Below are 19,447 nucleotides of genomic sequence, written 5' to 3'. Positions count from 1 at the left end.
ATATCATCACAGTATTCAGAATCCGTTACAGGACCGTATAAACATTGTCCTCCTTTCAGTTTTCAGACAAAAAAACAAAATTATAGTAGGTACACACAAGATAAATCTCTGCCCCAGTGAAGTGATAGAGGTAAGAGCTTATTTTAGAGCATTATTATTCTCACAACCTGCCTCCATCTCTTAAGAAGTCTGAGTTTTTGAAGCATGAGCTAATTTTTGTATCCATAAATTATAGGTTGGGGTGGGGGGGGGCGTAGGGCTTTAACCAACATGCATACATTTGAAAGAAGTGGTGAAGACCTTTTTTTTTTTTTTTTAAATTATTATTCTTAGGCTATAAAACCCAGGAACTTTGCAGCTAAGATTTTACCCAAAACACACACACACACACACACACACACACACACACACACACACACACACACACACACACACACACCAAAATCATAAAATTTCACATTTTCACGTCACATTACGTTAACATAACTTAGGCCTCTATCAGTTACACATTATATTCCTAGTAATGTTTTAATAACGTTAATTATGCCGTCATGGCTCCCCTTTTTTCCTCTTCATTTCCTCAAAAACGATTTATGTGTAATTTAGATAAACAACCATCAAGAAAATTATTGTTTTAACAGATAGGCCTATATATATATATATTTTATTTTTTTTCAATTATCATAAGTACCACTCCATGAAATTCCGGAGGCATAGCTTAGCATTTGAAGGCAGCACCACACCACCGTAGGCAGGCGGTAGTATAAGAAACAGAGGTTTAAATGTTTTGACAATAGAGGAAAAACGGAGATGCACCGAAAAGCCTTCCATTTAACGCGAACTGTCACGTGTGCACTACATATCCCAGGGAGCCACGGGTTTGTTCGGTCTGTATCCAGGAAGTCGAATGTGGTTGTCAAGCAAACTTTTGCTTGCGAGCTCTCAGTGTGTATGGAGATATTTAGACTATCGATTAAGAGTGGACTATTCTGCAACAGGTAAAACATATTCCCGGTAAAACTACGGTATGATATGCTGTTGACAGCGCGTTTTGTTTGAGTTTACTGTATAAAAAAAAAAAAAAAAAAAAAAAAAGTTAATTTGCCTCCCGCATCTATGTTAGCATTTAACCATAGCAGATAACGCTATTTAAAAAAAATAAAAATTTAAGGTAGTTTATCTAGAGCTAGATAAGTTTGATACAGAGACCATTACTACTCCGCGTTTCCTCTTTGTCTTCCAAGTAATACGTTATTAAAACGCTTCCTTGTTTATTCGGGATAGCTGGTGAGAGATGAGTTGCTGCCATGGGTCTGTGCCCCAGGAGGTTCGGCCTGGAACAGCATCACGGATCCTGGTGACTGAGCTGAGTGATTCAGGCTGCATCAACCCAACTCCTGCCACCAAATCCTGCGAGGACTCTGAAACATCGGCGAAGCTTTACCTCTCTCCGGAGAAGCTGGTAAGTTCAGGGACGTACCTAAGAATACACCCTGTTGGCCCCTTGTCTTTCTGTGGTTCATGTGGTTTGTCTGAGTTCAGCTGTTTGCTTACATGCACTTCTATTATCTGAGATATCTGTTATTTTTCTTTTAGTGGCAGCGGTAGAGGCATAAATCAGGTTGTGTGTGCAAACCTGGGATTGAGGAAAAGCATTGCGGATGTCAACATCTTGATAAGATTAATCATCTACTGTTTGCATCTTGTAATGTAATGTGTGTTTTTCAATGAAATTATTCTGTTCGTGCCCTCTCCAGTGCTTGCTCTATGAACATTACTGGAGAAAAGAAAGCACACACTATGTAGACTCAACAAAAATATACACACCACACTTTTTCACTCCCCTTTTTCGTGAGTAGAAGAAAAAGATCTCGATGAGCGCCTCTTTTATGCACACAAACGGTTTATTTCTCTCAAATATTGTTAACACTTCAACTTTCCCAAGATAATCTTCCACCTGACAGGTGTGGTGCATCAAGATGCTGCTTAAACTGCATAACTATTGCCACGATTTGTCTTGGACTAGTCACATTAAGAGGCCAATCTAAAATGTGTAGTTTTATCTTACAGAATTAGGCCAATTTTATACTTGGCTACAAATGCCACTTTTTCTTGAAGTGAGGGGTCAGAAAACCAGACAGTACCTGGTGTGGTCACTATTTGCCTCGTGCAGTGCAGCACATCTCCATCACATAGAGCTGATCAGGATGGTGTTTGGGACTTATCTGCGGAAAGATGAAGTGCTCACTAACACGGATTTGAACAAATTTGTGAACACAATTTGAGTGAAATAAACCTTTTATGTGCATAAAAGAAGTCTTAGATCTTTTACTTGAACTCCATGAAAAATGTGAGCGTTGTGTTAATATTTTAGTTAAATGGATTGCTGTTTCAAGGTGAGGTGGGCAGACAGAATTATTTCACATCACAGACTTGACATAATTTGTTACGTCAAAGTCTTACGTGTACATCTCAGTCCCAGGTAACTATTGTCTGATGAAACTATGTCGAGCAAAGACACAATCTAGTTCAGTATGTCAGTTTAGATCAGCTGGTTCACTATTAATTTCCTTTGCCTACAGGAATTGCTGTGTGGAACTCGGGACCTCTGTCATGTGACCTCACTGGAGGTCTGCATAGACACCCAAGAAAACTCTCTGGGTAACTTTGGTAAGATATACAGTACGTCAAGACATTCACAAATTCATAACGGCCTGATATTTAATATATCTGAAATCTATTGTCGTTTTTCCTTATGCAAACAAAGACACAAACTCACTAACTGTTATTATCTTTAAATTCAGATTTAAAAAACAAAAACAAAGACTGGTGAGAAGATTTTGACACTGTGCTCAAAAATGATTCAGAACAGATACCTACAATGACAACATACCACAGACATTCACAAACCAGCCCTAGATAAGAGACAAATAAAGATGCACTCATGTCTGCACTAGATTTCCTGACAGGTGTGCCAACCAGAGATGACTGAGCTGATAATGTTGGAGGAACATGTTGACTATGCTCCCTTTTGTCCTAGATTGCACAACGAGTGCAGGCATGACAGAGAACTGTGTGTACATGTGTGAGTCATATCGAGCCTGCCACTGTAGGCGGGCTTCCTTTTCACTAATTGAAGCTGAGCATTTGATTACGTGAATTTTCTCAATGAACCAACTGTCTGGATTGAAATCTAATTACATGAACAGACCACATTTACATGAAAGAGAGAGAAATGGCTTTGTTGTGTCTGATCATCTTGTAGGTGCCTGCTTGCCAAGGTTAGTGCAGCTCAAAATGAACAACAGCACGATCATGTCTGTCAGGTACGTTACATACCTTAAGTACCACCTTCTTGTTTTCTTCCCCTAGTTTGTGTTCCTGAAAAGTAAATTACGTAATGGAATATTACTGATTACTAAGAAGCTGTAAATGCCAAAACCAAATTGAAATTTGGGGTTTTACAAAACTGAATTTGTTCTATTGAGGTATATGTCTTGTCACTGTGTGACTTAGTTATATGTTTAGAAACAAGTAAGCACACCCAGGTCCTTAAAGAGATCTGTAATTTGACCCAGAGCAGAGAGAAATCCATGGGGACTGCTGTGATACCTCACACGGGTCTTTGAAGCCATAAAAAGAGAGTCCTTTAAGGCAGAATAGCAGTTCAGAAGTCAAGGGGATGTGTACCTGAGAAAGTGTTGTATATTTGCAGTGCAGGTGTAGGTCTCTGCTTCAGTCAGGGTTTTCCAACAGGGACTTATATTATAATATGTATGCATGGAAGATGCATGTAGCAGCTTGTGAACCCGACACAAGAAGCAGATGTGACGTTCAGTGCAGTCTTAGAGATAAATACATGTGGAGAACAGGTTCAACCACCTGTCTCACAATAGGTCGCAGAGTTTCGGGAGCATATCCGCTTTCAAATTCATCCACTTGCACTGTCCCGGGAAAAAGACAGGAAATATCTACAGTTTCTCCTCGATTGTCCTTCCAGCCTGATTTTAGCCACAGCTGTGTCATCAAAAGCAGATAGAAGAAAAGCAATAAACATCCGGGATGAAACACAAGCACAAACACACAGTGTAAATTGTCCTTCTAACAGGACAGGTGGGAAAATGTTACCAGATAAACTGCTGAGGGATAAACAAGGAGAAACAGAAAGATAGGGAGGTGTCTGCTCCACCCTGAGAGCAGCAGAGCAGAGCCAGCCGGACGTGCACTGCCTCTGATAGCATTTCCTGCTCTGGGCTGTGGGAGCTGTAGTGGAAAGGGTGTTACGGGGTCGTAGATTCACTGAGACTCTTCTGGAAGGGTTCGAGCTGGGGTGTGCTGTAGAGACAAGTGGGAAACAGATGAGGGGGCTGTCTTTTGGAGAATAGAAAGAAGCTCCTTGCTTCAATGGCCAAGAGACAGGATAGCCTTTCCCATGATTCATGGTGTTGTGTAACTCTCTTTCCTGCCTCTAAATCAAGTTTGTGTTATGTTGTCTCCTTAGAGACCTGGGAACCACCCTCTCCCGCCTGCAGGTGCTGTGGATGTCTCACTGCTGCCTACAAGACCTAGATGGCATTTCTACTTTCTTCTCTCTGAAGGTAGACTTTATAGGTTACAGGAGGCCCCGTGGAGACACTTTAGCGACTCGGTAAAAAACAACCTTGGGTGTTAGAGCTTATGAAATGTATTTTTCAAAGGTTACAAATGTGTGTTTAGATCAGCCGAAAGGAAAAAAAACAAGGCATTTTTGGACAAATTTCGCAAATTGTCTTTAAAATGTCTTTCTTTCTTTCCTAATTTCTGTTAATTTGTTGTGGTGCACTGATGACACGTTTTGGTATAGGTCATTTTCTTATTTATACAGCAAATAGTGAAAATTCTTAACAAATGATATAATAGCTGGTAAAAGTGATCATAGTTCTATTGATTGTAAGACCCCAGTGTCTGTGCCACGGGAAGACAATATATGTGGCTCTTTGACTATGTGACCTGTGATTCATGCATTTTCTTGTTTAATCTCACTTTTTTCTATTCCCAATTGCTTCATGTTTTTTCTGCCAGCCTACAGTGTCTGTGATTCCTGTCCCTGTTTTCAGGAGCTGTATGTGGCCTATAACAACGTGTCAGACCTGAGTCAGGTTGGCATGCTGGAGAACCTGCAGCTGTTAGATCTGGAAGGGAACGATGTGGACGACCTCGTCCAGGTTCAGTTCCTGGGCTTGTGTAGTAAACTGCAGACACTTACCCTGGAGGGAAACCCTGTGTGTTCATGCCCAAATCCCACTTCCGCTCAGGTAAGGAAATGATCTGCTTATGTTCCTAATTGCATAAAAGAGATGACTCATGAATGTGGTGACACAGATCATGATTAACTTTTATTATTTGCTTTATATTTACCAGACTAATCTGCATGTACTTATTCAATTTAGCTCAGCAGGCACAGATATCTAACAAATAATTGCGCTAGTGGTAACATATTGGTTTCAGTGATATACCATAATTACCCACATTTGTCATACCTGTGCTGCACATAAGACCAACAGTTAGTACAGATCAGCAATGGTGTCATCATCAAAGGATGATAATGCATTGAATCAAAGCGAAAACCTGATGAAGACGTGTGTTTTTGTGCGTTCTCTGTGCAGGTTTATCTTTAGGCATGTAGCAGATGCTCTTGTTCAGATTAACATACTTTGACCACAACAGCAGAACATGGTTAAAATCCCAGATCAACGCAACTTGAAGCAACCACCACCAAGTGGTGCTCAGAGTGACAGTAGTCGGGACAAAGATAAAACAAAACAGAGGACGGCTAGGGTTGAATAAATCTTGAGCAAAGAGCTGGGCACAGTGCCTGAAACGGAAGTGTTGCATTCAGTTGATGTCGTCAAAGCCGACTTGCAAATGCAACTTGCACTTCTGGTGAAGTATTGTTCAACATTCTCCTCTGTGCTAGCAGCCCGTCAACCCTCATGGCTTTATAGGATAATCATGAAAAGGTAATCAGTGTGTACAGAGGCATGAAGGTATCTATGTGGTCTCACACCTCTGCATCTGGACCTTCAAAACACCAGACGGGGAGGCATCGAGATAATCAAACGTAACAGCAGAAGAACTGGCACACTCTTCTGTGGAGACATCATGACACAGACTTAATGTTTTATTATTACATTACAGTGCATATTTGATCTCTCTAAAAACTCGATAATACATTATTAATTTGATGTAAATGTCCAATGCGTAAAAGAGCTCACCATGGGCCAATTGAGTGATACCGAGAGGAGCTGGGTGCACAATGGAAGCTGCATTTCCACCCCAGTGAGCTGTGAGTTTTTTGGGCTACTGTGAATGTGTTTATTTACACCCACCAGCAGAGCATTAATTAGGAAACTAGGGCAATGAAGGGAGATGCTGAGCTGAATATACATTAGGCCTGCGCTTTGTAGTGAATGAGGGGTTCTTGGGTTTGCTCCCCTGCCAAACTATCACTCCTCTTGCTCTGTCTCTTTCCATCACACACACACACACACACACACACACACACACACACACACACACACACACACACACACACACACACAAACCACACACACACACAAACCACACACACATCCGGTCACTTCCTCTCACTTAGACCTCCTTCTCTTTTCTTTTTTGTCTCCTCCTTGCCAGCCTCTCACTCTCTTTTTCATTCATTGCATCTGTGAGGCTCGGTGAAGGCCAGGAGTGCTGAGCTCTAATTTGATCGCTCAGTAGCTCAGTGATTTACTGGACTCTCTCCGCTTTCCGTCTGTCTCTGTGGTGATAAAGGACCAGACCTCAGTGCAAGACTTTAATAGCACAAATTATTAACCTGTTGCGTTATGCTTTATGTTCATCCATTTAGAAGTTAAGTTCCACAAATTCATCACCTTGTCATCATAGTCAAAACTAAATGCAAAAAGAAGCATTTTAACATAATGCTAGTATATCTTGATACATTTAGCACCATCCTACCTTTGGACTACTGGTATATCACCAGTTGGGTTACCCATAGTATAATAGTTTTCATGTGGGTCAGAGTGATGACCTCAGAGTCACCTCACATCCTGTTTTTCATCATCTGAAATATAAATTAGAGTAGAAGTGCATTGATCTGTTTTTTTGGAGCCGACTGGAGCACTAAGCATAATTAAGTAGATCAGTCAAGCACAGATCTGGGAAATCTGGTTATTAATTTTATATTAAATAAAAAATGTTCACAATGTTACATAATGCACTTGTGGCTCGTAGTGCGCAAAAGGCCACGTCACCAAACTAAAATAATTATACCTCCATAAAACAATGTCAAGTATATCAATTGGATTTGTTGAAATCAGTTTTTCTGACTAGTTTAATGGCCCTTGATAAACTCTGTTTCTATTCTCCCTCTTTGCCCCGTTATAGATCCTTAAAACACCTGTCTGTCCTATGCAGTCACTCTTTCTCTCTAATACCTTGTTTCCTTGCTTCTTCCCAGACGGCAGACTATAGTTACCGAGCAGCAGTGAGAGAGTTGGTCCCTCAGCTGCGTTACCTAGATGATGTAAAGGTGGAGGAGGACATGCAGAGATTCTGTAGCACCACGGGAGAAGACTTGGACATTCTCCACAACTCCATTAGAGACTGCAGTTCCTCTCAGGCTGCTTGTAAAAATGGTGTGTACGTTGTTTTAAATCAGTCGGACACAGTTCAGTTCATTACAAATGTATATTTAATGCACGACTCGCTTTTCTCTTTGTAGAGGAGACAGCAGACAGTGCATGTCCCTACAGCAGACCCAGCTCGGCCAGGCGCCCTTTTTCCAGCCTCTCCTTTGTCGAGCGCCTGTCATCAGCAGGCTGCAGACCACACACTGGCTCCAGACCCATGTCAGCGACCAGAGTTCTGTCCCCTCCTGGATCCAGACCTGGTTCTGCAGACTCAGATCTAGCAGCAGTGGAAGCAGAAACCAGCGTCTTGACGCATGGTTAGGAACTCTGGTGGCTGGTCTTCACATTTTATTTGGTTTTAGGGCAACTTTCTTCTTATGTACAGATAAACATTTCCAACAGCTCCAGTGATCTTTGCTCAACAGTGCCACCAAGAGGACTCAGTTGTGTTGTTAAAGACTCAGTTTGATTCACTGAAATCTCTCTCACCTGCTGATTTTTGAAGGAGCTGGCAAGATTGTGTTCTGTGGAAACCCTGTCCAGGCTATTAGAGCAAGGCGAGAAAAGTTGAGGGTAAGTTTCAGTAATTCAGCCCAGAAACATTTTCCAAAACATATCTCGCTCAATCAATTATCATATTATTCTATACCAATCTATCATTTGTAGATATTTCTAACACAGTAGGGCCTGTAGTGTCAATTGTGAGTAACAATGAGCTTTAAAGTCTTTGACAGACCATTATGGCTGTCTGGCACCAGCAGCTCATCTCTTTGATGTCGTGTCAGTATAAACAGAAGCAGCAAATTATTAGCAGGAGGACAGAAACCTGAGAGGACAAGCACAGCGAGGGGAGGACATGTGATGCAAATGTGTCAGATGGGCGTCTCACTGCCAACACCACGCGAACTCTTATACCGGCATACACAGCATACACCCGACTACTGTCTCTCTCTGCCTTCCTCCTACCTCTTGTGTTTGCTCTCCCTCTCTGACCATTACAACAAGTGTCATTCATAATTGATGTACTCAGCTATTCCTCTGTTATGTTTCCTAGCTTCCTCTCCTACCCACCACGCTCATCCTGCCTCTCTTCTGTCTCGTAGACAGCGCCCACCAGTTCTACATTCAGTCCCCGTGACCCGCCCATCCATGTACCAGAACACACGTATGACCTTGAGGAGCCTGATCTAAGAGATCGCGTCAATGTGTTTGCTGAGCTTAGAGCTTGGAGGGAAAAACATAACAGGTACTTGATGCTTAGATACTTAACATTTGTTTTCTTGAGCTTTAAACACACTACATGACGTAAAAGCTCATTTTTAATGTCTGTCTTGCCATGACAGACCGTGGATTGTAATTCAAATACGTGCCTATACAGTTTACCAAAAGGCTGGGTGTTTAAATACATGATGCACAAATCTTCACTGCTGGTTAGGATTTTAGTCGTCTTCTAGTTTGTTCCTCTCTTCAGCTGTCAACTTGGCAACCTCTATAAACGTTTAGGTGGAGAAAACTAAACATCTTTCATTCATTTCAGGTGTCTTCAGGCAATAGAGAAAGAAAGATTGCCACAGATCCTGGCCATACAGCATGGTGATGAAGAAGAGGCACAAGGTGATGAAGAAGGCTTTGTTGGTATGAGGAGTGGGAGCAGTGATGAGGAACAGGAAGAGGAGAAACACAGTGAAAGCCGAGATACTACCTCACCAGATTCCTCTTTCCAGTCTCTTTCCCCAGGTGAGTACTCACCGAATGAACGTCCTCTGATTACAGATTACAAGTGCTCTTGTAGAATACGAACAGTACTGGCAGTGTCTGATCCTTTTGTAATGCCCAGACAGAAATAACTGATTGATGATCCGTTGTTGTTTTCAGACCTGCATCACAGAGAGGCCTCGTCCCCTGACATGGCTCGACTGTCTCTGTCCCCAGACACACCACTGTCCCCTTCTCCCCCTCTCGGTGCCACTGCAGATGCTGCTCATTGGAAGCCAGCAGGGATCCGTGCACGCAGGCTTCGTCTCAGCCAGGCCAACTCGGAACATTTACCCACAACCGCAGCAGATACAGACCTCATACTCCAGAACGTCCAGCCGAAGACGAGGACCGATGTGTCTGTGCTGCCCATGCCAGCACACATACCCCACCCACCTCGAATAAGTGCCCTTGGTGAAGGGATCATAGATTCATGGTATGGCATTATTAAAATTTCCTTATTTGTATATGTATATATATATATTATGTTATGTTATATTATATTATATTATATACGCAAATGTATGTAGCTGAGCCATCTGTGAGCCAAGTTCAGCTTATTCCTATTAAATGTGGGAATTGTTAAATTGTGGGGTACCTCTGTCTAATATTTAAAGGTTCTGTTGTGAGAGCCTTACTCTATTAAGTGCCGTGGGATGACTTATGTTGTGATTTGATGCTGTAAAAATAAAATAAAATTGAATTGAATGAATAGATTTAGCTGTTTAAAGCTCCTGTGTGTAGTTTGACTTGTAAGCCTTAATCTTGTGTTTTGCAGTTTAAAAAAAATAATAAAAAAAATCAGTGAATGTTTAAATAACACCACCACATTTTTTCCAGAAGCATGATGTAATCATTTGGGAGCTAAGTTATGACAATCCAAATTAAAAATGTTTTCGGAAAACTTAATGGTTAATGGAAGATAGACCTAAACAGAAGTTTTCTCTCTTTCAGTGTGGAAGTGGACTCATCCAGAGGGCAATCAGGCCACAAGCATGAGAGCTCCAAAATCCTCAAGAGACCCATGATTACTCGTCCTCACACAGCCCGAGCAGCTCTACAGAAACATCACCAGCACCACACGCTCCAGCCCTGCAGAGGGAGCTCACACCCAGACTGACACCAGACTTGTGGGGATCACTATGATCCGTGTCTTTCTCCCTTTTTGACTGGTCACAGTCATGACTCATCAGTCACACCATGAATTGAGGTGTTCGGATCGCTTATATTTTAAGATGATTTCTGTTGTTTTTTTTTTGTAACAAGATGTTGGAAGTATTCTTTTTGGGACTCACCAGCACGCCAATATCCTGTGAACTCATGACTCACAGGACTTTAACATGAGTTCTCAAGTTATTAAAAGGTGTAGTAGGAGGACTTGCTATAGATAATCCCTCTAATATTACTGTGTTTCTGGTTTTAGCTGGATGCAAATAAAAGGGGATTGAATCAATACCTCACATTTACATTTCTCAGGGTGAAATATAGCATTATTTGAGCTAAAATGCATCCTTGTATCTTGTTTAATTAAAAGAAAAGTGATCATTTTTTAGATTCTCTTTTATTAAATTAAAGTCAAGTGAAAATGTAAAGGCTATTTTTTGCAATGGTTGCTGCCTGCAGTAACAGTTTTTTCCCCCTGATATTTATGGTGTAATAGTCTCATATTATCACTTGAGGGCACTATCTGTAAACATGAAATCAGAAATTGTATCCATCTTTTTAACCACCTTGAGCAAACAATCCTTCAAACTCACCACTTCTAAGCACAAAATGAATTGCTTTAGGTTGCCTGTTTGGCTTGTTATGCAACATGTGAGGCATCAGTTCGATCATAGTGAGTGTATATACAGTTTATTGGCAAGCATAAAGCATGCAAGCATTGGGTCTTCCACACTGCTAATATAATAGAAAATGTTTCATGATGTGTTAATGATACACAGCACAAGTAATAGAGTGGCACATACCAGGTCCATTTATGTTTTATTATCCCATTGAAGAGCTATGTGAAATTACCCTACATTTCAGTGGGAAGGACAATCTTAGACACATTTGTCCGGAGACACACTTGGAATCTGCTGTACTGTGTAGATAAGGACCAGAGAGACAGCCACACTATTACATTAGTAGTTCTTAAGGATGTATCTTAACTTGGAATTTCCTTCCAGGGTTACCACTACAGACTGATGTTTCCAAACTTGCCCAGTCTTTTGTATTAATTCCTGACATGAGCACGTCCAAGCCAAAACACACATTCAGAGGTACTTCCCATATTTCTGTCATCCATGTCATCCATGCTTAACTTCTGTCCACAGAACCAGGATGTAAATAAATGAATTGACGTAACAAAGGCAGTTATTTAACTTTGAGAGCACTGCTGGTACTTCTCACCACAGTGTTGGATTAAGAGATGTTCACCAGCTACAAAGGAATGTGCGATGTGCGTATACATGTAAGAGCCCTTAGTTACTGAAACACAACTGTTATGTAACATGTCAGTGCATCTCTTATCTTCTAGGAATGGTTTCTATCACATACTTCTACTACCTTTCATTATCTTTACACGCAGTTGCTTCATCAGTGGGATTGCTTTGCTCCCTGGCTGCCTTGCCAGGTGTTTGTAGCCACACTCCCATCACCGGTGCCGCTGCGCTGGATCTCAAGACGCAGATGGAGGAGAACGGAATGAGAGGAGAGGCCTTTTATGGTGGAAAAGTGGGATAGTGTCCACCTACTCTCCCTGAACCGTCCGGTAATTTCTCTGAAAGGGATCATTGTCACAGCTGGTCAGGAGTGGCGACCTAATCTGGCCCGTGAGAGGCTTCCTTCCACTCCCCACTTATTACCAGATGATATGACAAATCAGAGAAGTGTGGTTCCTGTCTATGGTTTTAGGGAGGGTAAATATTGTGAGAAAAGATGAAAATTAGATTGTAAAGAAAAACTATTTTCTCTAACGTGTCCTGTCCAGTACAGGGGTGATTCTTTAGTAATGAACATTTTCAAATATTGTCAAAAGAAAAAGGCCTTTTTCCTAAAAAGCATGCCTCTGTGGTCTACTATCCAACATAACATCAATGTAGAGAGACAACTGCATCATTCATTTTAATAGTTTTTGGAGCGGAGAATAGGAGATAAGAGAGTATAGACCAACAATAGAAGCCCTCTGATTCACAAAAACACATACACATACAAGGGTACGCATACTGGATACATTTCTGTCATCCTGAAGTAAAAATGTGGCAGCACATGCAGTGAATATAAGATAAATACCAGATGTGATTAATGGAGCTCAATTAAATACTTGTTCCTGCCAGGTAGGTTGTAGTCACATTCTTCAAAACAGTATCAAAGCCGAACCTTCATGTTGTAACTGCAGCAAACAAGAACGCTGTGAATAAATTACAGGGAAAATCTTGTGAAACTATACAGTTATCTTGTTTTCAATTGAGACCGCTTACTTTTTCTTCCAGGCGGTGTCACTGGAAATGCCTACCAGTATGAGTTCAGACATGCCCAGGAGATGCTGCCACTGTACCTCAGGATTGTGCCAGAAGGAGCATTCCACTCATTGCAACATATTTAAGCCTCATAGCTTATTTTCTTTTGCCACCTTCACAACCAAATGCAGACATACAGTCCATAATCGTAAACAAAGACCATGAATATAATCTACATTACTTAAATTTACAGATTTCCCAATTGACTTCAGTCCTTGTTTCACATTAAAGAATCTAACACATTTAATGTATACATACATGTTATACCTAAGTTCTGCTAATGATGTTGGCTTTCCAATGCTCAAGTTCATCACTGGAGTATTGTCCTATAAAGATACTCAACATTTATATAGCTACTTTTGTTTTTTTAAATATAGGCTAAAACAGTGAGAAATAATAAATAGAGGCTTAAAAATGCAACCCCATACTGAATGGATAGCTATAGCAACAATAATATCTTAAGGCAGTCCTCTGACTCATTGTTTTGCAATGCTGAATTGATCTACTGAAGCTAATACTGCATTTTATGCTCCTTCTGTTTCAAGGTCATGTCTTCAGTAACCACGAGCAGCGAGAAGCAACAGGGATTACCTGCTGTATAAGAGGAAGAGAAGAAAACAGTTGGAGTGGGATGAAAAATATATCTAAATATATCATATTGCATATTTGTTTACCAGTTTTTCAGCACTGCCTAATGTTATTGCACTTTTCACTGCACCACCTGAATTAAAAATGTCCTATCAACCGTGACTTCTGCTATTGAACCAGGACTGCTACATACCCAATGTGCAAGAGATTTGCATACACTCGTCGAAATCCTTACTGTCATATATGTATATGGTGTTATGTTTTATTCTGTCGATTCAACTTTTCATCTCTTCTTCTATTCTTGTACTGTTATTGCTGAATTGACCTGTTTTTCTCATCTCCACCTCCATGTGACTAATACAACTAAACTTCTGACATTGCATTCATTCATTTTAAATCACCCTATCTTGGAATGCTTTTAGAAAAAGTTAAGAGTGTGTTTAATAATCCATTGTAACAGAACAAAGCCACAAACAACACTTTTATTTTTCTGCTTGGAGGTTCCTTTTTAGTTGCTTTCTCTTCAGAAAGTCTTGTTTCAGAGCAGTGATTGCTATTTGTGTGACAATTACAAACTTCATTTTAGTGTTGGCAAAGTCACATGACGCAAACATAATTTAGTGATTTATGGAAGTGATGGCCCAGAAAGAATAAAGTAAAACATCTACGGCTTTAGAATAGAGTATTGTATTATTTAATTGATCTAAATAGGGATCTCACAAGACGTTTTACATTTTTGGTTTTGGCTGTGGTAATTTAGTCCTTTATCAGATGCTCAGAAATACTGTCGCCCAACACATTCTTGATCCAACAATACCATCTATTCAGAGTTTTTATTGAGACCATAACAAATCTTATCCGAGATCAGTGACTGTAAACACAGGGGTGATTTATCTTTTGTTTGTTCCTTCAATTAAACAGCCTAAACATGAATTAAAGTTTGTTTCATGTGGTGAAAAGGTTATTGCAGAAGCAATTACAACCTTCCGTTTCTGCCATTTCCTCCTCATCAAAGTCAAAACACATGCTGTAACATGGATTTTGTCGTAAATAACTGTTTCCTCATGGCCTGTATGAATGATGCCAATGTCAGATCTCACCAGGAAAGCCCATGAGAGGTGAATTTCAAAGTGTAATCTTTCTGGAATCCAACTCAGTTAAAGTTGTAATTAGTTGCAGGCTATCCATGAGACGATCCATCAACGTAGCCTGGAACATATCTCCTGCCACCTCGTTTGAATAAGCTGTGGGCGAGTATTAAAGCTTTATTTTTTGTGCATACTTTGAAAGGAAATTAAGTCTGTTGCTGCCATCATGCTGTGTGTCTGTGACCACCTCAAGCCATGCTTTGACACAGGTTAACAGTCTTTTTTTCTTTTTTTTTTTAAATTCATACTAAGGAATGCTGGTTAGTGTATGCGGTTGCAGTGGAAACACAGTGTGGTGTGTCTTGTCTATGACATTTTGCATAAGCACGCATGGGCCCCACACCATTTTTCAGCTGGGTATCCTTTGAAGTGTTTTGTTGTTCCCGTCAACCCGTTCGGTTAAACGGCGTCGTCGGACCTTTAATTTGAAAGCGATGACCGGAAGTCGCGCTGTTTGTATTTCCTGCATGCCGGTTCCTTGACGCCGCCGGACTTTTGGTTAACAGGGAGCAGCGGAGAGGATGAACCAGCGGCTTGTCCGCCGAATTTAGATCCGCTGTTGAAGTGACTGTAAGTTGCTTTCACCTTGTTGTTCATTTTTAGACAGATTCATGTGAAATTGAGACGTTTCTTGACCCTGAAAAAGGATGCGAGCGGTGGGCCAAGTTTTCTCGGAGCACCTGCAGCGTGATGGAAAGCAAGCGATGAACTGGCATCCCAAACTTTTCTCACTTAAGCTGTTGTGTAGTTACGATGCGTTTAACTTACCGTGAAAACGAGTTGTTAGTGAGTTTGATTGTGTTGGTTCTTATTTTACGGTAATCCTGTTATCACCGAAGAGGGATTTACTAAATTTGCTCGGTCACTTCAACTTCTCGGGCATAATTTTAATGTCAGCTTGATACTTCAGAGCAGAAATGTCAAGCTAATCTTAATGACTAAAGACAATAATAGTTTATCATGATGCCAACAACAACAACAAAAACATAACTTAATAAATGCTTGTCAGTACACCAACCTTGTTGGCCATTATTGGCATTGCTGGTTATTATGATGTTTTGATTTGTTAATATGATGGTATGTTTGCTTGGCTTGTTACAAAACCATGAAAAATGGCCATCACTATTAAATCTGCAACAATAAGTTGAGCAATTGTTTAGCTGATCAACAGGAAATGAATTGGATATTTGGATAGTCAATAAATAATTAGCAATTACTATATTTTGGATATGGACTGTTTGGATGTAGACTGGACAAAACAAGACATTTTAGGATCCAACTTTTATTTTAGATAATAAAATATCTATCTATCTATCTATCTATCTATCTATCTATCTATCTATCTATCTATCTATCTAACTTTGGCTTTGGGAAACACTTGTCAACATTTTGCGAAATTTCAAAGACCAAACTACAAATCGGGTCATAAAAATGAATACTGGAAACATTAAGTGGTTATGAAAAATCCAAGGTGACATCTTGAAATGTCACATTACCCCTATTTAACGCTCGTGTACTGAAAGCAAATGTACAAAAATCCTGTATTTATCAGTTTGTTTACCTTATATCTAGTCTTTACCTGTTTACCTTCCTGTTCTGTTGTTCTGGTTTTTGATTTTTGAGAACAGAACATATGTATTTGTTTCTTCCTATTCTTGTTTTCTTGTACTTCCCCCACTTCTAATCTTTTGTTTGTACCTCTTCTCTCTTACTTCCCTGTATTATATACATATTGACAGTTTCTTCCTTTTTCTTATCTCTCCCACATCACTGATTAAAACAAGTGAATAGTTCAACCTTGCGAATGGTTGTTGCGGCCCTTTGGTGTCATAATTATAAGCATTTCATACATAGTTTATGTGTTTTGAAAAAAGAAAGCTGGTTTTGGTTTTGCAAGTAGGGTGTTTGCCTGGACACATCTGCGTTTGAGGAGCTAAACCCTATAATAAGTTTGCCATGAATAACTGTTTAAGAATAAGGCCGTGGAGTTGTTTTGTTTGGGTCATTTTAGACCATTTAGACTGAATATTTTTGCAAAGGTCTTAGTGCAATTGAGCTTGATGATATAACAAGAGAAAATTAGATTTAAACAGCCAAACATTTCTCTGACTAAATCTGATTCTAGACTGAGTACCACACTCAAAATAATTTCTGCTTTAATCTTTTCTCTGTAAGGAAACACTTTTTTTTTTTTTTTTTGTTCCCCCATGGTGTTTTGACTTAGATTTGCAGCTCTAGTCACATGGCTAGAATAAAATGAAAAGTGGAACAAAAAGTTGGAAGTGTTTAGCTGCTTCATGTCCTCACTACACTATAAAATTCCTCCATTCGGACTCATTTGTCCAGCTGCTTGACACTAGAGAACACAACTCCCCAGAGAATTCATACTTGTGAAAACTTGATAATTGTGCTTTTAAAATAGCCATCAGATCTGCTTTTTGAATTCATGAACCTCACATCTGAAGCAATGGCTGTCAGCAGTGAAATTATATACCTCATCTACTCTGAACTGTGGTGGAGGAGAGATAAAATTAGACCACCAGTTGCCTTCTAATTACCACATTTTGAATCTTATCTTAGCATCATGTAAGTGTAAATATAGCTTCACAGGCTGTTTTCATTTCTTCTTCCAGCTTAATATCAAAGATTGTCTTAAGCAGGACGGATAAACAGGTGTTTTTAAGTGCACCAAGCTGAGCAGTTTTTTTTTTTTTACTTTGAGTTGTTGTAACTCAAACTTCTGAGACTGATTTTGGTGTAATTTTATGATTAGGTCTAATCTCCTGGTTTTATGTTCTATTGGTGAGAATATCCCAAGAAACTGCAGTAAGCCTGGAGCCACAATGTGCCTATTATCTATTGACAAGCTGATACAGGATTGTTAAGCCTCATAGTCCTCTCCATTACCTTTAAAAAAAAAAAAAAAAAAAAAAAAAAAAAAAAAATCAATGGTAGAGGCTAAGACTTGTCACTGCTGGCTTTGTCGCCTTCTTCTGCCGATGCTCATTGCTGCTCTCCTGTCAGAATTCATGCTGTCGAGAGGTAATTGGGGCCCTTTTTACTCAGTAGATGCATTTTCTGAGAATGAGACCTGCCCGCCTCAGCTGAAGCAGTGTAATTTACTGGCGCTGAGGCGATGTATTACAAGGCAGATGATTGTATTCAAGTGCACAGTATATTGCTGGGAAAGTAATAAATGTGTGATTTCACCCTGAGTAATAAACCGTCTGCCTAACATTCATTGACTGTATTGTCTCACTGTTCTGTTGGGAATTTGAGCTGGAAAGCTTCACTGTAATTTAGTTTACCAGCCTGGGTAGGTGTCAGAGTGCACAGTAAAACCTAATAAACACAGTTGTGAGGATTTTGAAGTTCATGTGTGGTACTGTGGTCGAAAGCTAAGACAAGAAATAGTGCTAACAGCAATGTTGTATACTCAAATCAAAATAACTTTGCGAAGTTGTCCGCTTACACCACTTGCGAAAATACAATGTTTCCGCTTTTGCCTTGTTGTTCAGAATGCAGGGGAAAAGTAACTGAATCGATTTAGGATGCAGAACTGCTGTCCATGTTCCCTGTGAGATAACCCCTAACCCGCGGAGCCGCGGTTCTCACACTGAGAACGTCCGGCCCAAAGGTCGGGATAAGATCAGAAAATCATTTCTGCAGCGTAAGTGCATTTTCAGGCCTCTCTTCTTCACCTGCTGATATTGGACCAAATCAATCAGCCCGAAACAGGATTTCTGCATCACCGCTTTTTGCAGATGATGTAGCTCCGCTGGCTTCATTGGGCTACGACATCTGCTGTGCTCTGGGGTCGTTTGTAGACGGGTGTAAAGTATTTGGGATGAGGGTCAGCTTCTCTAAGTCTGAAGCAACAGTAGCCTTTCTGCACACAGTGGATTGACTCCCTTTGGGCCGTGAGAGATGCTGCTGTGAATACAATATCTCAGGTATTTTAAGGTCCTGTCATGGATGGAAAGATGGAACATTTTACTGACAGCGATACAGGACGGCACATTGTTATCACGCCTAACCTCTAGGACAGTAAATTACATTTCCTCCATGAACAGGCTGGGTCTGCACTGCACTTCCTTATCCACATTCTTCATGCAGCAGTCTGACAATCTGCATTTGCCACTGTCACAACCAATCCCTCTGGTTTTTCAAGTGTAATGTCACACTGCAGCACCACCTTGGTCTGCTGCGTTTGCAATTGTAAAACTGGATGAGATGCCATGTGGCAAGATTTTTTTAATGGTCTTTGATATAAATTATATAACTTGAATATAGCAAAAGCTAGAGAACCCCTTCACATTTGCTATCTAGCATCCCCAGAAAGTAGCTTCTGTTTCGCAACTGAAGTCGAGAGCATTGAAAAAGTTATGACTGTTGAATATATATTCTAACTTTCATTACCTTTTGTGAGGAATTGACTGGAATGTCTACACTGCAATCAGTCAAAGGTTGCCAGTCACTGCTGTAAAACTCGTTAGACCACATTAGACAGCATGAACAGTGCCAACGTCTCATTTGGCAGCAATTTGTGGAATTTTAAAAATGCAAACAGTATGGCTCCAGTTTTTGGTTGTTTATCTGTTGAATCTGTTTGTGCACTTCATCTGAGAAGCATTAAACTAACGATCCCAACAGCTGATTTACAATATAGTGACAAAATGTGCAGCATGAAAGATTAATTGATATTATGCAATGCCTGCTGGCGGCACGGTGGTGCAGTGGTTAGCATTGTCCCCTCACAGCAAAAAGGTTCCGGGTTCGAATCCGG

At 40.3% G+C, this 19,447-nt stretch overlaps 2 protein-coding genes across 3 annotated transcripts in view; both read left to right on the top strand.

The window, feature by feature from the left end:
* The first annotated feature begins 939 nt into the window (after positions 1–939).
* lrrc56 (leucine rich repeat containing 56) lies at positions 940–11,729 on the top strand. The gene is made up of 13 exons (XM_069163579.1): positions 940–998; positions 1,285–1,462; positions 2,583–2,670; positions 3,266–3,326; positions 4,502–4,598; positions 5,097–5,294; positions 7,499–7,676; positions 7,763–7,987; positions 8,176–8,243; positions 8,774–8,916; positions 9,208–9,407; positions 9,546–9,861; positions 10,380–11,729. Exons 2-13 carry the CDS (start codon positions 1,295–1,297, stop codon positions 10,543–10,545), a joined length of 1,908 nt encoding a protein of 635 aa, XP_069019680.1. The 5' UTR covers positions 940–998; positions 1,285–1,294; the 3' UTR covers positions 10,546–11,729.
* A 3,422-nt stretch (positions 11,730–15,151) lies between these two features.
* rassf7a (Ras association domain family member 7a) overlaps positions 15,152–19,447 on the top strand; it is a 35,939-nt gene continuing 31,643 nt past the window's right edge. Inside the window, exon 1 of one of the 2 annotated variants that reach the window (XM_069163025.1) lies at positions 15,152–15,231. The gene's annotated coding sequence lies outside the window, so the exon portion shown is untranslated. The remainder of the gene's footprint in view (positions 15,232–19,447) is intronic. The other variant, XM_069163027.1, reaches the window with a different exon arrangement.

The sequence above is a fragment of the Embiotoca jacksoni genome, unplaced genomic scaffold (assembly GCF_022577435.1).
Source record: "Embiotoca jacksoni isolate LCO1_2020_lvr unplaced genomic scaffold, fEmbJac1.0.p SCAF_3, whole genome shotgun sequence".
Classification (NCBI taxonomy): domain Eukaryota; kingdom Metazoa; phylum Chordata; class Actinopteri; family Embiotocidae; genus Embiotoca; species Embiotoca jacksoni.
The sequence above is the reverse complement of the archived record's forward strand: the minus strand, read 5'-3'. Positions and strand labels throughout refer to the sequence as shown.